The sequence below is a fragment of the Lemur catta genome, chromosome 2 (genome assembly GCF_020740605.2).
Source record: "Lemur catta isolate mLemCat1 chromosome 2, mLemCat1.pri, whole genome shotgun sequence".
NCBI lineage: Eukaryota > Metazoa > Chordata > Mammalia > Primates > Lemuridae > Lemur > Lemur catta.
The window spans coordinates 107,608,722-107,629,529 of record NC_059129.1 but is presented as its reverse complement, the minus strand read 5'-3'; the positions used below and the strand labels follow the sequence as shown (position 1 = coordinate 107,629,529).

The 20,808-nt window shown below is 37.9% G+C and overlaps 1 protein-coding gene across 6 annotated transcripts in view; it reads right to left on the bottom strand.

Annotated features, from left to right (window-relative positions):
* Window positions 1–13,506: 13,506 nt before the first annotated feature.
* Window positions 13,507–20,808, bottom strand: part of DSE (dermatan sulfate epimerase) — a 67,917-nt gene continuing 60,615 nt past the window's right edge. For 5 of the 6 annotated variants that reach the window (XM_045544225.1, XM_045544226.1, XM_045544229.1 and 2 more), the window contains exons 4-6: window positions 20,569–20,808; window positions 18,217–18,424; window positions 13,507–16,219 (exon numbers count right to left, since the gene is read on the bottom strand). In XM_045544225.1, coding sequence (XP_045400181.1) covers window positions 14,464–16,219; window positions 18,217–18,424; window positions 20,569–20,808 — 2,204 coding nt within the window. In that variant the 3' untranslated portion in view covers window positions 13,507–14,463. The remainder of the gene's footprint in view (window positions 16,220–18,216; window positions 18,425–20,568) is intronic. The other variant, XM_045544230.1, reaches the window with a different exon arrangement.

The window sequence follows — 20,808 nt, the reverse complement described above, 5'->3', positions numbered from 1 at the left end:
CTTGTTAGGATTTCCAAATTTGCAAGACCTCAATTTTCTGAAATATCTCTATTCCTTTTCACATTTGCTTACAATCAACCAATTCTTTTTTCAGCTTGTAGTCCTTCCCAAAACATAGCCAGTAGCTGCCAACACACATTAGAAACATTGTTTTCCAACCTCTTTGCTTAAAGTCACATTTTCTTTAGCTACATAATCTTCCTTCCAAGTTAATACAGAAGTCAGTCTTACCAACCATGACATAACAAGAATTGTCATCTCTCTAGCCTCCATCACCAATTTCTATTCTGTCCACTGCTGGACTGCCAAGCACATGCCACATATTTTAGGGTTTTTTTTTTTTTTATCATGGAAGCACCCTGCTTCTGATACCAATATCTGGTTAGAACTAGCCACAGAGTTTCACCGAACTGCAAGGGAGAGGGGAAGTATGGGGACATGCCTTAAAGGCAGAAAACTGGGCATCGGTAAGCACAGGAAGTCTCTGCCATATCTTCCATGAACAGTCTTTCTAAATTATTCCTCACCCACCCCTTCATCTTCCTTAGCTGCATTTTTCTCCTTATTACATGTGACAGTTTTATTTGCTGTATTTTATTTTACCATTTTGTTGTTCATTTCCCCAACTAGATTATAAGTGCCAAGAGGGCAAGGATCATGCATGACTTAATCCTCTTTTGGTTACACAAGTCTTGGCATAGTGCCTAGGACACTATAGGTGTCCAATATATATTTGTGGGAATAATGTGTAAATTGGCAAATGAAGGAATGAACGAATGAGACTTAGACTTTCTCCTCTCTTACTGCACAGCCAGCACCAGGCCTATTGTATTCAGCTTAGAACATGAGCCCTTCTGCACAGGTCATGCCTGTCTGAGCCTGCTACACAGCTCAGAATAACATGAGGCATCTTGAATTGCCAACCCAGTGACAAACAGTAGGTAGCCTAGCCAGAGAGGAAGAAGACAGGGTCATGAGGCAGGTTCCAGGTGTAGCTGAAGGGCCACCTGGACACCTACTTCCACCCACTCTCATCAGAGTCACCAAGCCACAGTGGGGGACGGCAGAGATGCAGGCCTGGGCAGAGCAGGGACTCTCCCAGACTTCTTCCTGCTCTCCTCCCTGCTCAGCTCAGCTGCTTCTGTCTTGCTTACTCAGCACAGTTGTCTTCCCTGTTACTTCCCCCATTCTCCACCGTCTTTCCACACTTATAACTAAACTACTTAAAGGAGGGATTTCTTTTTTTACTTTTGCTGCGAAAGCAACCAAAGGGCAATAACAATTTTTCTGTATTTTATTTTTAGATTCCTTAAAGAAGTTTCTCTTTCTTTCTTGGAAGCAATGAACCAATCCTGAATAGGTTTTGTTTACAGCTAGATTAAGAGTTTGGCTATCTGTGACTCTACTTTGGCACTATACCTGACTTCCTCTGGAAGTGCCACACACCTGCTGTACTTATCTTTCTTATTAAGCTAATTTAAGTTTAGCTACTGATACCACTCTTTAGCTCTCCTCCTAACTCCATGACTATTCAACCAAATCTCTTTCCCAGGCTCTTCCTCCTCTTCCCAACTATCAATATTGGTACTCACTACAGTTCAGTCCTTTCCATTTATACACCCTGAATAACCTCCTCTTGGCTCCCGCACTGACATGTGACCTTGGGCAAGCTAATTAATCTCTGTGCCCAGTTCTCTTGTCTGTAAATGGCAAATAATATTACCTGCTTCACTGGGTTGTTGTGAAGATTAAATGAGCTGATACATGTAACATTCTTATAATAGTGCCTGGCACATAGTAAATGCTCAAAAGTGTCAGCAATTTTCATAATTCTCCTTTCCCATGGCTTGGACAATCAACTGTTTGTTAACATTTCCAAATTTTCATCTGTGGCCCTGCCCTTTCCCAAATTCTACACGGGCATTTCTAATTTCCTAGCAGACATCTACACTTGTATGTTCAGAAATCGTCTCCAACCCAAAAACAGAACTCATTTTATGTTAAAACTTATTCTTCCTCCAGAGTTTTGGTGTCTTTCAAGCTAGAAAACTCAGGGTCACTGGCAGGTGCTGCTTCATTTCTTGTGCAGCTTGATTCTGCCTCAGGACCACCCCTCAGTTTGGATCTCTCCTTTCCACCCTCACTGAATGTGGTCCAGGCCCTTATTACCTTACCTCACCCCACTGCAGTTCATGCCACAACAACATGTCATTCATTGCTGGCAGGAATGCAAAATGGTGCAGCCACTTTGGAAGGCAGTTTAGCACTTCGTACAAAACTAAAATGCTCTTACCATACGTTCCAGCAATTGTGCTCCTTGATATTGTAGGGGTGAGGGGAAATTTGCCCTTTCCCCTAAAATTTCGCTGAAAGATCAACTCACAGTTAAGGCAGATTAATAAGAGAAAGGTTTACTTACCATGCACCCGGGGAGAATCACAGAATGATTACCCAATATCACAATGAAGTTCAGATATTTTTATACATGCCTTTCAGAGGCAGGGGCGGGGGAAATGAGGAATATAGATAATTTTGTTTAGGGGTGACAGACAGTTGCTAGGGAGGATAAATGGATAGAGAAAACAGATTGACCCATAAATTAACCCGAGAGACAGGTATCATGTTTTAAATAATTTGGGCCAGGTCTGGTTGCATTCTGCAATATACTGAGAGAACAGGGAGAGGAAGGGAAATCAATTGCCCCCTTTGATTTTTTGATCGGTCAATTTGGTTTATGCAGATCGAGGGAAAGACCCCTCCAATGCTTTGCTGATCTAGAGGGGACTACAAGTCAAAATACTCTTTATAACAAGGAGTCATATTTTGGGGTGAAATTTCCTGAGCTCCTTCAATATCTACCCAAAGGAAGTGAAAACTTATGTCCACAGAAAAAAATTTCACATGGGTGTTTATAGCAGCTTTATTTCTAATTGCCAAAATTTGGAAGCAACCAAGATGTCCTTCAGTAAGTCAATGGATAAATGATAGATAAGCTGTTACATCCCAACAATGGAATATTACTCAATATTAAAAAGAAATGGGCTATCAAGTCATGAAAAGACATGAAGGAAACTTAAATGCATATTACCAAGTGAAAGAAGACAATCTGAAAAGGCTATGTACCATATAATTGCAACTATATGACATCGTGGAAAAAGCAAAACTCTGGTGACAGTAAAATGATCAGTGGTTAGGGGTGGGGGAGGAATAAATAGGCAGAGCACAGAGGATTTTTAGGGCAGTGAAAGAAATCTGGATGATACTATAATGGTGGATACATGTTGTCAGGCATTCATCCAAACCTATGGAGTGTACACCAAGAGCGAACCCTAATGTAAACTGTGTTTTTTGGGTGATTATGATCTGTCAATGTAGATTCATCAGTTGTAGTAAATGTACCTCTCTGGTGGGGGCTGTTGATAATGGGGGATGCTGTGCATGTGTGGGGGCAGGAGGTAGATGGGAAATCTCTGTACCTTCCTCTGAATTTTGCTGTGAACCTAAAACTGCTCTAAAAAAGTCATTTAAAAAATGAATTTGAGTATACTCTGGAGACTGTTATGCACATGTGAACAGGATACAGAGTACAAAAGCTCATAGCAGTATTGTTCATAATTGCTGGTAAAAAAAACTGGTTAAAAAAAGAACTGATAATAAACATAAAAACTAGTAAAATAAATATAAGAACTGGTATAAAAAATGAAAGACCAAATATACAACAGCAGATAAGATAAACTGTGAAATATTCAAACAAGAGAATACTATACAGCAATGTAAAATGAACATTGCTGTAGCAACCATCAACAAGGATGAATCTTTAAAATGTAATATTGAGCCATAAAAATCAAACACAAAGAATATACTTAGTGTGACTCCACTTATGAAAAGTTCAGAAATAGTCCAAATTAAACTCTATTTTCTGTGGATATATACATAAGTAAAACTAGAAAGAAAAATAAGGGATTAAGAATCAGGACAGGGTATCACCTTTGGGGCTTGAATGAGATTATGACTGGTGAGTAGGAAAGGGGTATTTGCAACATTGTATTTCTATACCAGAGCAAGGGTTACAGTAATGTTTGCTTTAAAATTATGCTTTATACAGTATAACTGTTTTAGATTTTTTTTTTCTGACTATGGGTTATATTTCTCTATTTATAAGGGAGGAAAAAGAAAGCAATCCAATTACATTATTTTCCAGTTGCAAAATCCCAGTGCTCCCAGTTCCCCAGAGGACAAGTTCCGTACACTTACTTTGGCATAGAAGCTCTTCTTGGTCTCGCCCCACACATCTCTGCCCTTTCCCATGCACCCTAGTTTCCAACACCACTGTGAACAGCCCTACATTTCCTGTGCATATATCTCACAGTCTTCCTCAATACCCTGCCTTCTCACTTGCCCTTCTCACTGCCTTGATTGACATTTCTCTATTCTTCACTTGGCAAACTACTCTCCTCATTTAACACTCAGTTCAATGTCACCTCTTCATTGAAGTCTTCTTCAAAACTCCCAGCCAGAGTTAGTGTTTCTGCTTCATTGTTCTCGTACCATTTAAAAATAAATAACAGTGCAGTCATTCTTAATGTGCCTATTGCAATATTCCTTTCCAGAGTTCTGTCTCTCCTACTATACAGGGAGCTCCCAGGGATCTGGGATCTCTTATTCATCACTGCCTCCCTCAGTAGAGTCAGTGGTTTTCCGCCCACAACTCTTCTCACACACAAAGCTGTTCTCATTACATTGCATATTAGCTTTGCCTATGTACAGAGCTGGCTCCACTTATGTTACACAATTTTTCTGAGAATTAAAATGAGATAGTATAAAAAGCCCAGCACAGTATTTAGAACATTTTATAATAATTTCACAGTTACATTTTATAAAAGGTTTTTTTTAAAAAAGTGGTGACTCAGGGCTGGGCACGGTGGCTCACACCTGTAATCCTAGCACTCTGGGAGGCCGAGGAGGGAGGATCATTTGAGCTCAGGAGTTCGAGACTTGCCTGAGCAAGAGCAAGACCCTGTCTCTACTAAAAATAGAAAGAAATTATATGGACAGCTAAAAACATATATAGAAAAAATTAGCCGGGCATAGTTGCACATGCCTGTAGTCCCAGCTACTCAGGAGGTTGAGGCAGGAGGATCGCTGGAACCCAGGAGTCTGAGGTTGCTGTGAGCTGGGCTGATGCCACAACACGCTAGCCCGGGCAACAGAGTGAGACTCTGTTTCAAAAAAAAAAAAAAAAAGTGGTGACTCAGAAATGTACTAGAGGGCGCTAATTCACTGTTGTATGATAGGCTATTGTGCTTGGGGAGTTAACATTTGACTTGCTCATCTAACCAAGAACCAAAGAAAGAAACATGTTTAGTGAGCAAAACATCAGCTATATTTATTTAACGAAATAAGTTAATACAATTCCAGTGTTTACGTCTATAATGTATTTGAAATTATTTGGGGGAAGAACAAGCCAACAGCCAGACTGATGACAGCTGATGGCATTCTATCACTTGTTTTTGTCCCTGTTTGTCTACATTCCCCAACTTAGGGTTTGATTAACAAGTAGTGGAAGAACAAAGCAGGCCATGTTGATTTTGGCGATGCCCTAACCTGCCTTCAAATGAAAAAATGCCAAACAAGGTGTTTCCTCAGCTATAAAATGGAAAGGTTGGACTGGATCATCTTCAGGGTCCCATTCAATTCTAGCATTTTATAATACGTAACTCTAGCTCATTTAAGAAAAGAAACAAGCATGACCTCTATTAAAACGACAACAACAACAACAACAAAAAAAAAACCACTTGACCAAAAAGTGACAAAATTTGAACAAAACTAAAAAAACAATAACAACAAAAAATTTAAATCTGCCCAAACAGAACTACAATTCCCATTTTTTTCCTTCTGTGGTATGCTGGGTTTAATAAAGCAATATGAGTGACAAATGACTGGCTGTCTGAAAGATGTACTGATTGTGAAATATTTTCTTACCTCTTCTATATCTCCACACCTTCTGTTAATAATTATTCCAGGCAAACCTTGTTTTCTATAGAAAAAGATGACAAAGTAGGCTTATTTTATATAAAGCATTAGTCAGATGATTGAAAGCACTGTAGTTTTACAATGACTTCATTCCCTTCACCCACCTGAAAAACCACAAGCATTGATGACTAAAGGCAAAATGCAGGGAACAATACAAACTTAATGGATGGAGATGAAAAGATTAGTAAATAATTTTAATTGTTTATGAAGCTCAAAGTGACTCATAGTTTGGGTGCAAGATGAAACTAGACATAAAGAGGTGAAATCTGTTTCTGTAACTGGTAGCATATCTTATGCTCTCTGTCAGCCACGCTGCGAGATCCTGAACTATAGATGACAAATAGTTGTAGTAATTTCTAAAATTTGAGCGTGTCCTTCAGCCTACCTTTAATAAAGATAATCTACTTTGAAAAGAAATTTTCTGCATGTTCCTTTAAGTTTCACAAGGTTAAAGGTAAAAAAATCGTAGTGAAAATTTAAGTTTTGATATAACTATTCTTACGACTCAATACCTTAAATGATTATAACGTGGCATTTTGAACACTCCAAAATTAAAATATAAGGAATAGAACATTGTTTTATATTAAGCTTTATACAATAACCCATAATAATTTCTGGCTGTGTGTCTCTTGTCACATTTCTTAACCTTTCTGAACCTATCTTCCTGATTTATAAGATGGGGCTGCAGCTGTTATCGTCCTTACAGTGTGCGCATGTCTATAAGGTTCTTTGAACTCTGCTAGGCCTCAGTAAGGTGGCTACTGTTTATCACTGCTATGTTATGCTTTAACATAACAATAGTGTAAACATGGTCTGGGCAATGTTTTCATGAATTTTAGCATATTTTATAAAATAAGGCTAGCATGTGGGCTTGTTATATACAATTTAAGAAACAAAACTTATTTTACAGAATTACCAAATATTCTTTCATTTGCTACTTCTTCCTCTGGCATCCAAATTATTTTTTCTAATAAAAAACAACCTGTCCTCAGTAGTGAATTCACAAAGGTTCTCTCATCATCTGTAAGGCTCTTAAAACACTCACTAGGCAACACAGAAACTCTATTTAGAAGTAGAGAAAGTGTGCAGTAACTTATGCGAGATATTTCCCTTGCCAGAGTCTTTTTCAGGAAATACGGTGTATTCCAATGTGCCCTGGTGTGACTCTCCACATGTGCAGGTGTGACTGAAAAGCCAGCTGAATAACCAACTTTCCCAACCACACTGCCTGCCCACACTCCTCACACCCACACCACATTGTCCCGTGTTCTCTAGGAAGTCTGCTGTGCTGGCGTGGCCTTGCTTTTGGGGTTGTACAATGTCATGAACTCAAAAGGTATTCTCATGGGCAATTGCTAAAGCTTAGCAACAGCCTGTTGATTACTGGTGGTTTACAGCATCCCACACAAATGGTGTGTTATTTTAAGTTGTGCTTTGGCATCTGGGCTCTCCATCCCATTTGGGACCACCCCAAGTACAGCAGCAATATAGCAACTGCTTATATACATTTTTAACATCTGTCTTTCACGTGTACCTCGTCCTGCAGATTGAATTTTAGGGTCTCCACATAGCTCAGAGGTGACAATGTTGAAATGGCCCCAGGATCTAGTTGGAGCATCTCTCAGGGCCCAGGTTCACAGCCACATGGGAGGTTAGTAATGTTAGCTGATTATAAGAGAGAGAGCTCATTATAAGAACCAAGCTCTGTCTTAGTTCTTTCAGGCTGCTATAACAAAAATACCATAGACTAGCTGGCTTATAAACAACAGAAATTTATTTCTCACAGTTTTGGAAGCAGAGAAGTCCAAGATCAAAGTACCAGCAGATTTGGTGTCTAGTGAGGACCCACGTCCTGGTTCATAGGTGACCATCTTTTTACGGTAATCTCACATATTGGAAAGGGCAAGGGATCTCTCTGGGGTCTCTTTCATAAAGGTACTAATCCCATTCATGAGGGCTCCACCCTCACAATCTAATCACCTTCGAAAGGCCCCACCTCCTAATACCATCTCATTGAGAATTTGGTTTCAACATACGAATTTTGAGGGAACACAAAAACATTCGGTCTATAGCAAGCTTGGTGTTAAGGTCTTCTTATACTAAAGTCTTCTGTATTCCATTCATTCATTTAACCAACTCATCAAGCATTGTTTGAATCCCAAATATGTGCCAGGCACTGTGTAAGAACCATGTCTATACAATGAGCAAGAAACACGATCCCTGCCTTGAAGGAGTGTGGTCCAGTGAGGTAGATAGATGGAGTAACTATTTTTATGATCTTTTTGTGTCTCCTAAGTGTGAGCCACCCAAGAACAGTATTCAGTAACAGCAATCAGTTTTAAATTGTTATTGCAGCTATTATTTCAACTGTGATAAAAATTCTGTGAATGAACCTTTCAAAATAATCACATTTTCCTTTCTTCAGTCCTTTTTTTAATAAAAAATACAGAGCTTTAAATATATACAGCATTTTTAAGAATTCTCCTCAAAACTCTAATAAATGGCATTGATCCATTCTTTTGTCAGTAAAACAAATTCCTTTGAGAGTAGGGTGAAGGAGATTAGAAATCAAGATTATCTCTTCTATTGTGTCCTGGACAAAAATCGGTAAACAACAAAGGCTGAAAAGTAAAGAGTAGGGAAAATGGGACAAGATGTTCCCGTCACACAAAAAAAGGTACTTCTAGTATCCTATTATTACCATGTCTCTGGAAGAAAAAGAAAGTACCTAAACCATTAAACATTTTTTTGTTCAGACAATAATTCCTAAGTAAATACTAAAAACACTTCTCATTGTTTAATTTGGAATGTGCTGGGCTGACTGGAATGTTTTTAGAAGCTGTTGCCTTAAGAAATTCTACCTTAAACCAAAGCCTCAAGGGCCCATCCTAAATCATTTCCACTGAGAATCACCACTGAAATCATATGAGAATTCCATGACAAACACTTCCCAGTAACGAATTTCTAGAGATATGCAGAAAGAACACTCTCACTTTCCTGATTTAGAAAGTACTCCAACAACCTGGGGTATTCAAAATGCTTATACAGTTGGTGCTATTTCTTTTTTAAATTAAAGGGGTTGAACCCACTCCCTCACCCGGCCTGGTCTACCTTTTCAGTCTTGTTTTCCATCACCCTCTGTTACACACCCTACACTCCAGCCATTTCAATCTAGTTGAAGCCTCTGAACAAGGCAAGCTGAAAATAGAAATGGTAGGATGATCTGACAACTTCCTGGGTTTATTAAGGGACAGCTGGGGTGACTGGGGCAGAGCCATGACAGGCAACCATGCTCTTCTTATAATGAAAGGACTCAGAGACACATACACCATCAGGAACCCTTGGTTCATCATCTTCCTGACCAACACTTCCACAAAATATAAATTTCTTTGGTCACATGTTTGCCTGTGAGCTGAGCCTTAAATATTCTCTCTCCAGACTTAATGAAGGAGCTATCTCCTCCCTAGACCATAGAAACAGCCTTCTGCACTTCTTCCCCACTGAGTCTATTCTCTACATTGAAGCTAAAATCTGATTATTTAAAAAGAAAAATCCTTCAATGGTTCTCCATTGCTTGCAGTGATTTCCAGTCAGAGGGAAACTCTTCCATAGACTAAATGTATGGAATATGGGGGCATATCAGAACCACCTCAAGGATCTTTCAAAACCTCACACACACACACACACACACACACACACACACACACACACACACACACTCGTGTGTATGGCATCCTCTCCTCCCCTCACCCATGTCCCTTTTGCCCCCCATACACATTTCCCACCCCGTTAGAATCGCTGCCATGCTCGCTGAGTGACAGCTGTGTTGTATCCCTGTTGTGCTAAAGCATAAGAAAGTTTGAGCAGCTCTCACTGCAGAAAAAAAGTCCATATTCCCTCCCACGCCCTACAAAGTCATGCACAACACCTCCCTGCTTGCCTTTGCAATCTCGTCTTCAGCCACTCCCCATTGCACTTCCAGGGGGCCAACAATACCTATCTGGGGGAATTCCTGAACCAGACTTGCTTTTTCATACTTCTTTCTGAGATTCCATTTACATTTACATGCATTTCTCCTCTTACGTAGCTGGAGAATGTACATTCAACCTTTAAGAGGGCATCAACAATTAAATTTCCTGCCCCTGGATTCCAGGTTTGTACATATCCACGTGGATGTTTAGAAAGTATCTTAAATTCAACATGACTAAAGCAAGCTCCTGGACCCTACCTCCCACTACTTGTTCCTCCTGCATCAGCGTCTCAGTTCATTGCAGCTCCATTCTTCCAGCTGACTTCCTATCTCATCATCCACGTCTCTGCTGCAATCTGTGTATGATCTGATCCTGTTTCCATCATTCTCTGCCCACCCTTTCTGCTCCAGCCACATGGAACTCCTGGTCCTCAAACACATATTGAGCTCGGGGCCTTTGTAACTGCTGCTATGCCTGGAATGCTCTTCTCCTACATATCCCTGCAGTACACACCCTCACTTCTTTCAAGTGTCTGCTCACATGTAATCCAATTTTCATAGAACAGCACCAGCTCACCATAACCTCATACTGCCTCTCCTTGCTTCATTCTCCATCATACTTTTCACTAATTGACATCTTTTATTGTTGTTGTTATTATTTTCCTCCAACCCACCCACATTAGAACATAAACTACCCGAGGGCCAGCATTTATTTTATTATTGCTGTTCTCTACTCCACTTTCAGTTCCTAAAACTGTACTTGGCACATAGTAGGCATCCTGTAAACATGCGTCATCATCATTCTTGTGATTTGTCAACTCAACTGAAAAGTGGTATGAGGCTTCTGTTTAAACACATTGGATTCAATATATAAATTCATTTCTGTTCTTTCCTAAAACCCCACTAAATTGACAGTAAATGGATTTTAAAATAGATGACCAAAAAACTAAATGTTTAGTGGAATGTATGGTTTCTCTCAGTCATTTCTTGAATACTTGTCAGTACTTCATTGACATTACATAGCATAAAGCAGGTATCTAGCTGAAACACTGCTGGAAAAAAACACAACAGTTTTGCCAGCGAATTAAATAAGCTGTAGAAACTAACCTCTTCTCAACATGAATCTAAAGAGAAGAGAATCAAGCCAACGGGCTTTGCCAGCAGACATGGAGTAACCACAGGGCAGGCAGTAGGGAAAGGGTCTGGTCTAGCTCCCTGCCTGAGCCTGACTTTCCCCATCTGCAGATTTAGGGGGCTCAATCAGGTCATTTCAACTTCCTTTTTTAGCACTAAACTTTGAGTTAGACCTTCACACACTTCCCTAACTACTTTTTTCCTTAATTAATCCATAACAAAAATGACCATATGTCCCAGTTTGCTGAGTACAGTCCTGGTTTCTATCTGCTGTCCTGGAATAATGACTAATTGCTCCTCCTTTAACTCTCAAAAGTGTCCCAGTTTGGAAGATAAATTTCACAGCCCTCTTACCCATGTAGTATTTCCTTAGAAATATAAAATAAATATAGATAAAATATATGCATGTGACATATAAATTCACTTTTAAGCTTACAAGTATAACCTCGTGTAGCTTGCTTTCTCTTAACATTTGGAGAAATTTCAGATTCCTTTGTGAGTGGTTTGTGAACGAACTATCAAGAATTTTTAAAAAAAACTAAGGCAGTCATAATGTAAATTTTTCTTTTTGAAAATATGTTATTCAGTATGCAAAATATTCCGTTAAAACGTATTTTCTCATAACCTTAGGACATGTAGGACTTAAAAGCTATGACTAAAATATTTGTGGAAGAATTAATTTAATATTCTAGATGAGACAATGAATTTTAATTGTTAAAACAGTCCCAGAACAAGGGCTTCCACCTGACTTTAGAATTAAAACCGTGTTCTCCGAAGAATGTTCTCAGATTCCAGGTCTCACCCACCATCATGGCTGTTTATGAGCTAATCAGTTACAAGGGAATGTGCCTCTTCCACTTCACAGACAAGCTCTGTATGCTAATGATTCTCAAATTTTCTTTAAGTCTAGGACCAAAAGTCCTGCCAACACCCCGAACAGCAGCTCACATAGTATCCAATGAACTTGAAACACTCCTTTCATAGTGAGCAGCATTGAAACAGATTCCATAATTGATTACTCAGTTTCAAGGGAGATTTAACATTGCTTGGTTTTCTTGAAGTTACAAAGAGTTCCTTAGTTTTACTCAAATATGCACTATCCCTGATAGAAAACACGTCTCATTATGAAGAGCTGTGATTTGTTTCTGAAGTCACTGCCTGAAGAAATTTCTTTTTAAGTGAAATAAATACCAGGTCCACGAGAAGAAAAAAAAAAAACTCATGTGATTTTAATTCATTTTGTTTTAAAGATACATGATTATCATATTTTAAAAAATTAGTTAAAAAATGAGCTAATGTTAGACTGGGTCATGCTATGGTGACTAATGTATTGTCTAGCCTTAATCTAATGAAAATAAAAGGAAAGCTGGATTTGGCACTCACTTGCATTTTTCATCTCTGTTAGAAAGTATGCCTGAGTTTTGGATCAGAGATCAGGTTTGCTTGGTAGCCTCAAAGAGTAATTTTCCCTTTTTTTAAAAAAAAATTCCTTTTGATCATTTCAGACAATTCATCCTTTTGAATGAGAAAGAGTAGAAGAGAGGAATGTTGAATGAGGTTAAGTAAACGGAGAATCTGTCACATAAAGCAAGTTTAAATCCCAGTAACAGCATCCATGCAGGACAAACGGAAGCATTATTCTTTTGAAAACATTATTCTTTTTAAACAGTGTGTAATGACATCCTCCCTAGAGACTTTCCATGAGAGTGGAAAAAAAAATACTTCCTCAGAAGTCATTTTCTAGATTCCAAGTATAATAAGTGAAGCACAGTTAAAAGTCAAATTTGTGTTTTCTTTATGTAAGAAGTTCAAAATTAGAACTGAAAAAAAGGTGCTCATATGTCTCTCTGATTCTTGTCTTTTGGTTACACACTGGTATTTTCATGAACCAAAAAGGCAAGTAAAAAGAAAGATTATAATTATTACTTTAAACTTATAAATCAGTGAATATGTCCTTGCTGTAGAATTTGAGCTGAACATATTTCCTATTTTCAAAGGAGAGATATATGACTCAAATATGTTTAATGCATAAGTTCCTTTTAAGAATATTATATTCTTATGCTCAAATATAAACTGTGGATTATGTTTTCGGTATTCTATGCTGCTGTTACCTCCTGAGGACTTGATTAAAAATAATGATACAAATTTTATGTTTTTAAAAGGTTGGTGTTACTTAAATATCAGAAGCTGGCTATTGTTTTAAATGTTTAAAACATGTTCAAACAACAAAAATAAGAAGAGAAATTACTTCTTTTGATTCAAAAACTACTTTATACATTTAATGAATGCATGTCCAAATAAAGATCTTTCTTCAAAGATTTTGGAAAATGTTAATACATTTTGAATGCAGTGGAACAAAGAAGAAAGACACTAGAGAAAAATCACAATTATGATCTGTTTATTTAGCAAAATAAACTTGAAGAAAGTTTTCTATTAAAAAAACATAAAAATCATATTCAAATTTTAGATTCCCCATCTTCTTTGGTATTAAAATCAACATTCAGGATATAAAATATTTTATTTTGAAAAGTTTAGTCACTGGATCTACAACAGTTTTCCACATAAGGAAAATACAATATTACATTATCTATCATTGTCCTAATTATTGAACAACCAATGAATGTCTATAAGCAACCAATTATATGTGTTCAGAGACCAGCCTCATTAAGGAAATATTCTTTAATAGATATAAGTTTTCTATTGGAAATATATTTTAAGTTTTTAATGATCTTCTGCCATCATTTTTACTATGTTGTCTGAATAGTCATCCAGATCCTATAGTAACAGATGCTGTTAAGCAGCACATAGCTAAAGAACTACTTCCCCAGGGAAGCTGACACCACCATACCAAGACTTAACAACATTTATTTCTCGACAAGACTATACTAGTAAAAAAAAAATGCTGCATTTCTCAAAAGTGTGTTCTTTCCATACTATAGTATCTGAAAATCGGTAATTGCATTAAATTAATATTAATAAAACCCAATTCCATCTAAATTGTTCTGTTTCTAAGAAAAATTATTACTTAAAAAACCAGACTTTTTGTTTTTTCCAAGAGTAGTATTGTACGAATTGCTAAATTAGCAAAGCCAAATACTTCCAGAAACACCATGGCACAACCACGCTACTTTTATTCCTTTGATAAATTCTTTGCCTGCTCCAACTCCGATTTCTCCATATCCCTGCTTTCTTGTGTTAAGATACCTTCCCTTAATTTGTTAAAATGAATCTGAGAAAAAAATCCAATAACTGAGGCATCAATTTTTTTTTTTTTTTGCATAGACTCTTGTGATCACAAAATGATCAAGCAATTTATAGCTTCAGTGCTAACACTGGGATTGGGAACAAGAAGAGTACAACCACAATAAAATACAGCTGTCTATTAGGAGGACTGCATAAAGACATCTTTGGCCATGTAGGCTCTGGGCCCTCTGGAAATAAGTCAGCTGCATTGCCAACATGACAAAGAAAATAGCAATGTTCAGAATCAGGAACAGTCTGGTGTACGAAGCAGAGAGTGATGGGGCTCTGCTGTGAGTAGTTGTCACCATCCGTGCCTGTCCAAACCGGCCTTTCATTAATGCCCCGTTTTTATGTTTCTCATATGTTACATCTGCAAAATCTAAAAGGTCTTTCATTTCTTCATCTTCATCTATGGGTAGTTCTTTCTGTGCCAAAATTTGAGCTTTCTGTCGAATCTTTTTCTCATTGACCTCAATTTGTGCAAAAATATCAGGGACAGCATCCACAAATTTATAGCGTTTGCCTGCCCTTCGGTTTTTCTTTGACTTGCTTTGCTGCTGTTGCTGTGATATGGCAAAAATCCTGTCGATGGCCTCCTCAGTCTGTCTCTTGTCGGAAAATCTCAGCAGGCGCTCAGCAGTCTTCCTAAAGCTAGCCGTGTTCCGGACTCGGGAGAGTATCTGTTTCTCCAGCAGCTGGAACACCGGTTTAAAATGCTGCAGGTTCTGTTCCACAATAGCAGCGTAGTCCTTCACCTCAGGGACAATCGTGCTCTTGATGGCTGAATTTCGGTCAAACAGAATTTTCTGACGATCTGCGATGACCTGTGCAAAGGCAGACTGTCCCGTGGCCTCACCTGTCCACAGGTATGTTGCATAGGCGTGTTCACTGGTGGCTACGAACACATCCAGCTGCTGAGAGTCCCCGTGGATGCTGAAGCTCTGCACATCAATGGATGGCCCTATGAAGAGGTAAGCTGCCCTGGTGATGGGACTCCGGAGGTGCATGGTGACATTCACATAGTTTGTCCCATTGTAGGGATAGCCCCGAGGGTATGTCACTGAGGCAAAGGTTGCTTTCTCGCTGTAGCCAGTATCATCCATCCAGTACATTTTATAGAGCCCGTCTCGCTGCCTGATGAAAGCCCCATGGACACCATCTACCACTGTCTCCTCAAAAGGAACATCCACATTGTGGAAGAAGCTTGCTGCTGTTTCGAGGGTGCTCTCCTCTCCCAGATGTATTTGGTCCACAAGGAGAAGCAGCTGTGGATGTAGGAGAATCAGATTCCTCTGAACCTTCCTAAGATTCAGCTGGGGGTTATAAGCCCCCACACCCTCTCCTCGGATGAAAACCACCCCATTTTTCTCCACTGCTGCAACCACTCTCCCCTGACAGCTAGCTGCCAGGTCATGCTTGTATTTAGACCATTTTGATGAACAGTCTTCTGTGACCTGACCCTCCCAGGGAGAAAAGCAGCTCTTGGACACAGCTGGGGAAAACATCAAAACGTTGTTGAAGAAAGTGTACTTTGGCCCATAGAGAGCCTCAGTAATAAAAGGCACACCATTGGGAGCAAAAGTAAATGAGTTTTGATCAGGATGTTCATGCCCTGCATTAAAATTTCTCCATCCTCTGATCCAATCTTTGTATTTGTTTCTGTGGACAATGTCATATATTGCACGTCCCCCAAGTTTTCCTGACTTGAAGGAAAGGAAAGATCTATTGATTTCTGCAGGCAGTGCACTTCCGTAAGTCACAACACCCCAGTCTTCAAAATAATGCAGTGTAGGGGTGCCGAAATCTGGAGGAGGAACCGATTTCAAGCTGGCATCATACCTGAAATTAATTTTAAAAAATTAAATGGTTTTCTGATGGAAGTGAAAATAACGCACAAGAACTGTGATGCCACATGGTAACGTGTCTGGAAGAAACAACACGCAAATGCTACCCAGAGCAGTGGCAGTGGAGAGTGTACTAAGGACATTTCTGAAAGCACCCACGGACAGTAAGCATGCCCAAGGGGAAACCGCTGATGACTGGGAGAGGAGCATTTCTTTATAATTTTTGATCCTTGGGTTTGGGCTTGACATTTCTACTGCTACTGTCTACATGGACCTTCTTCACTTGATGATTTCAGAGCGGCCACCCAAACTACCAGGGCTCGTAGCATAGATCTAAGCACTTCATCCCAATTTCTAGTTGAGGGGGCTCCTCTTTTAGGAAACCCCATGTTAGGATCTGGACTCTTAACAAGCCTTGAGTTATAATAAAGTATTGTTCTGCAGTAACTGACATTATTCAATGTTTGGCTTTGAAATCAGTTCTTCCTCCACATTTTTTTTCCCTCTAGAAAATTAATTGAAATAGACTAGAACTTCACATATTAGATAAAATTTATTGTCAATACTACATCTAAGAATATAAATGGATGAAATGAAATTCCAGGAAACTATACAATATTGGAGGTTTTATAATTGTGGCTACCACTGCCTAATCAGATTCAAAGGTTTTATTTTGTTTTAATCTGAAGATGATGCCATGCTTCCTGGACAATAAATGTCTTCTTATTTCTATTTATAATAAATGTTTATTATTAGCTCTTATATACTTTTGTCTAAAGTAAATAAATCACCTATGGTAGAGTGAATCTTACTGGGTTTTGATTTTGGCTGTTTCATCTGTTGTTCTAGAGTCTCAGTTATAGAACATCAGAAATTGTGTCTCTACTTAGGTCTAGTATAATGTTGCCTTAATGTGATTTAACAAATACAGATACAAGCTCAATTGGCTATCCTTCTCTCAGTTTTTGGCTGTTTGCGTATTCCTGTAAAGGTAGGTTTTTTAACTAAGTTAGACTTAGGATTAATCTGACCTATATATTAATCTGTCCTATTATATTAATCCTATAGTTAGCTTTATAGAATTCTCTTGGTTGAATATTTATGGGTAACACTATTAAGTAATTACTTTATACTTAAAAGGACTCAGGAATAGTTATATATTAATATATCTAGTTTATCTGTGAAAATAGTTTTTAAAAATGCTGGTTGAACCATAGATAGTTATCACTTTACTAATATTTTTCCTCCTTAATATTTAAATTTTTTTAAAAAACAATAAAGAGAAACAAATCATAAGAAAGCTTATTTTGGAGTTGAATGCAAATTTCAATAGCTTGAAAAGACACCAAGAATTAATGATTATCCAGTTCCCTGTAATTTTTATTTTAACTTATTGGATGCCAGCAATATATTTGGCAATACTTAAAAAAGGAGACCCAAGCTTCTCCTGAGCTTAAAAGATTAAGGCAAAAAAAATTACACGGTCCTTTTAGTATCAAAGTGAAGCTGTCAAATACCGTCAAACACTTTTAAAGACTTTTGAAAATTTAGTAACAGCTTTGCTCGTAGAAGATTATAATGCTCCATTTACCAAAACAAAACAAAATATTTTGCTACTTTTTTTTGGTGTGATTATCAGAATAACCCAGTCTAAATTTTGTGGTTTTCTCTTTGTATGATTTAAAAAATGAGGTAAAATCAAAACATGTTTATCCATGAAACAGTGCAAGCCTAGGACATCTCTAACATAAGAGAACAAAAAATGCAAATAGTAATTAGACTTTAAATTTAAAAAGAAATGTTTCTAACAGAGTTTCAAACAGTGGGATATGAGTTGAATTGAAGTTGCATGTACTTAGGTGGCATGGAGAAACGATTTAAAAAGTGTTTTAGATTAGTTTTTCCTTTTAAATGCAAAAAACTAGCGTACAGAATGAACAGTAAGTACCCTTGGGTACCATTTCTCTTTAAAACCAGCCCAATGCACCATACCAGAGAAATTCTGTGTGCAGAGTGCACCAGCGCTGCCCTTTGGATGGTGTTCCTGGACCCTCCACCACACGGTTCCTTCTGATTTGGTCAGCCAGCCAGTTACCACTGCCGTTACGCATGACAAATTTATCCAGGAACACTAACTGGCTTTCTGGACCATAAAACCAGTTGTAATTTGAGTCTGCAATAGCCACAGTCCTTTGAAACCCTAGGGAAAGAAGTTGAAAAGAATTAAGGTAAGTTTAAAACTTCACACTACTATCCAGATCTAAACAATGATTTTCAAACCTAGTTGCGAATTAGAATCAATTGTGTAATTGACTGGATAAAAATCAACAAAACCACAATGTCCACATTGTATCCCAAGTCAATTAATCAGAATCCCTCAAAAAGTGTGCAAGCTTGTGTTTGTTATGTGGCTACTTGTCATCGGTTATGGAGGTGCTACACCTATTCAAGTGTATGTATATTGTCCACTTTCCTCATTTTCCAATGTCCATGCTATGTACAATTATGTTTGCATATATACATGGGGTATCCTGTTGTACATAGTGAGTTTCTGAATCTGGAATGAGCACTAGCTGTCCCACAACTCAACCTGCATTCTGGGCCAAGATAATAACATCAGGTGCTTCAGTTTGGTTTCCAATACAGTGGAAGTTATACTGTATATAGGGTTCATGGAAGAGAAGGAATTTCTATAGGAAGAACACTTAATTCCCAGAGAAGCTTCTGCCAGTATGTACCGTGGGAAGTTAAAGGAGAGAAAATGCAAAGATCAGAAAGCCAGGTATTATTACTGGAATAGGGAAGACAAATAAAAGTAATGTTAAGACTGAATATGCTCCAGGTTTCTTGAAAAAAGAAGCAGCATGGGAGAAAATTCTGGGGCAGACAGAGAAAATCGCCACTAGAATATCAATCGTAGAAATAAAAAAAAGAAATGTAGTTTGAAAACAGACTAACTTCATACAAAATCTCTTCTAAAATGCTCCCATGACTGTATTTACACAATTTACAGTTAATGTTTTTGTTCCTAACAGTTCGGTAAGTGATGTTCTACGCAAACTCTATTATATAAAATGCAATTTTCTGAATCTTCTACTAGTTTGTGAGTTCCTTGAAAGCAGAGGATGTGTTGTTTTATTCTTCTTTGAATCCCCTGCTCAGTACAGTGCCTGGCTAAATAGATGTTCAATAAAGTTTTGTTGAATTAACACAAACATATATATGCTCCTCTTAGAGATGTTCATATTGTTTTTTCCAGCTTTGGAAACAGCCACATACACAGCTCACAGCAGACACAAGCCCTGGTGTGGCTGGCTGTTAGATCTCAGCTCAAATTACAACGCACCCAGACCTCTTAAAGGTGCCTTGCGTTAGATTGCCTTTGTTTACCAAGATGAACTGCAAAACAGACCTCTCCTGTATGTCTAAGAACAAGCAATAAAGCAACATGGTTCTGAATATAAGTCTCAACTAAATCTTAAAATGGTTCTTTTGCTCTGCAATATTTTTTGGATAACACAATAAGGGAGACTCTATCTAATCCATATGTATACTACTAGAGCAAGAAGATTTAAATATTGGATTCTTTGTTGTAGGTCTAGAACAACTATCTAGAATATTGCATTTCCTGGGGGAAGAAAAATCCATCCTGCTGAAAATTTACCTCCCCAACTTTTTCTAACATCTTTGTCCTATTTTAGAAGTAAGGAGAGTTTACAAAGCTCTCCTAGAAATGAATAAATTATTAAATCATATATATCTTTTCCTTAAAGCTAGTTCTCTTAGAAAGAAATTAGAAGTTTTATAGCAATTGGTGTTTTGTTTAATTTTCTATATCCTATACTGTTTATTTCAAGAAAATATTTTAAAAAATACTTAAGCTCTAACACACACAGGTAGGTAATTTTTTATTTTGAATCATGTCTGTTCAGTCTGGAAGAAAAAATTAGAAACTAAAAACTAAGATTAAGGATCATTCATAAAGGAAAACTGAAATATAGTCATAACTGTTTACGTTTTCTTTAGATTCATAAAAAGAGTTTAAATATGTATTCAAGTTTATATATATACAAAACTAAAAGTACCGTGGGGGCTAGAAATTATATTTGCTCCATTATGCTCCAAGCTTTACAGTACCTAAATTACAAATCTTCACTTAGCTCCTCAAATGTTCTGGCTATATATAACTCTTAAATTCAATTTTTCTTTGATTTTTGAAAAATCCCTTTCATTTCAATATGACAAACCCCACAGACCTCATTTCCTTTCTTAATCTTGCTCATTTTCATAATCAGAAAAAATTATAATAGTCTAATGTTTTCCACTTCTGACTCCTCATGATACCTGGCAGGATGGTTCTGTACATAAATGCAAAGTGTTGTTTAAGCCACGGATGGCCGAAGTGGTTGATGTCAAAGTGCCTCTGCACGAGAAACATATACTGGAAGAGCGATCTAGTGGTGTAGCTGCCGTATGCAACTCCTTCGTAGAGGGAGCCGTCCGTCACCTCTCGGAGCAAGACCAGAGATTTCTCCATGATGGTCAGAACTTGTTTGGTCCATAAGTAGGCTTCTTGAAGATACC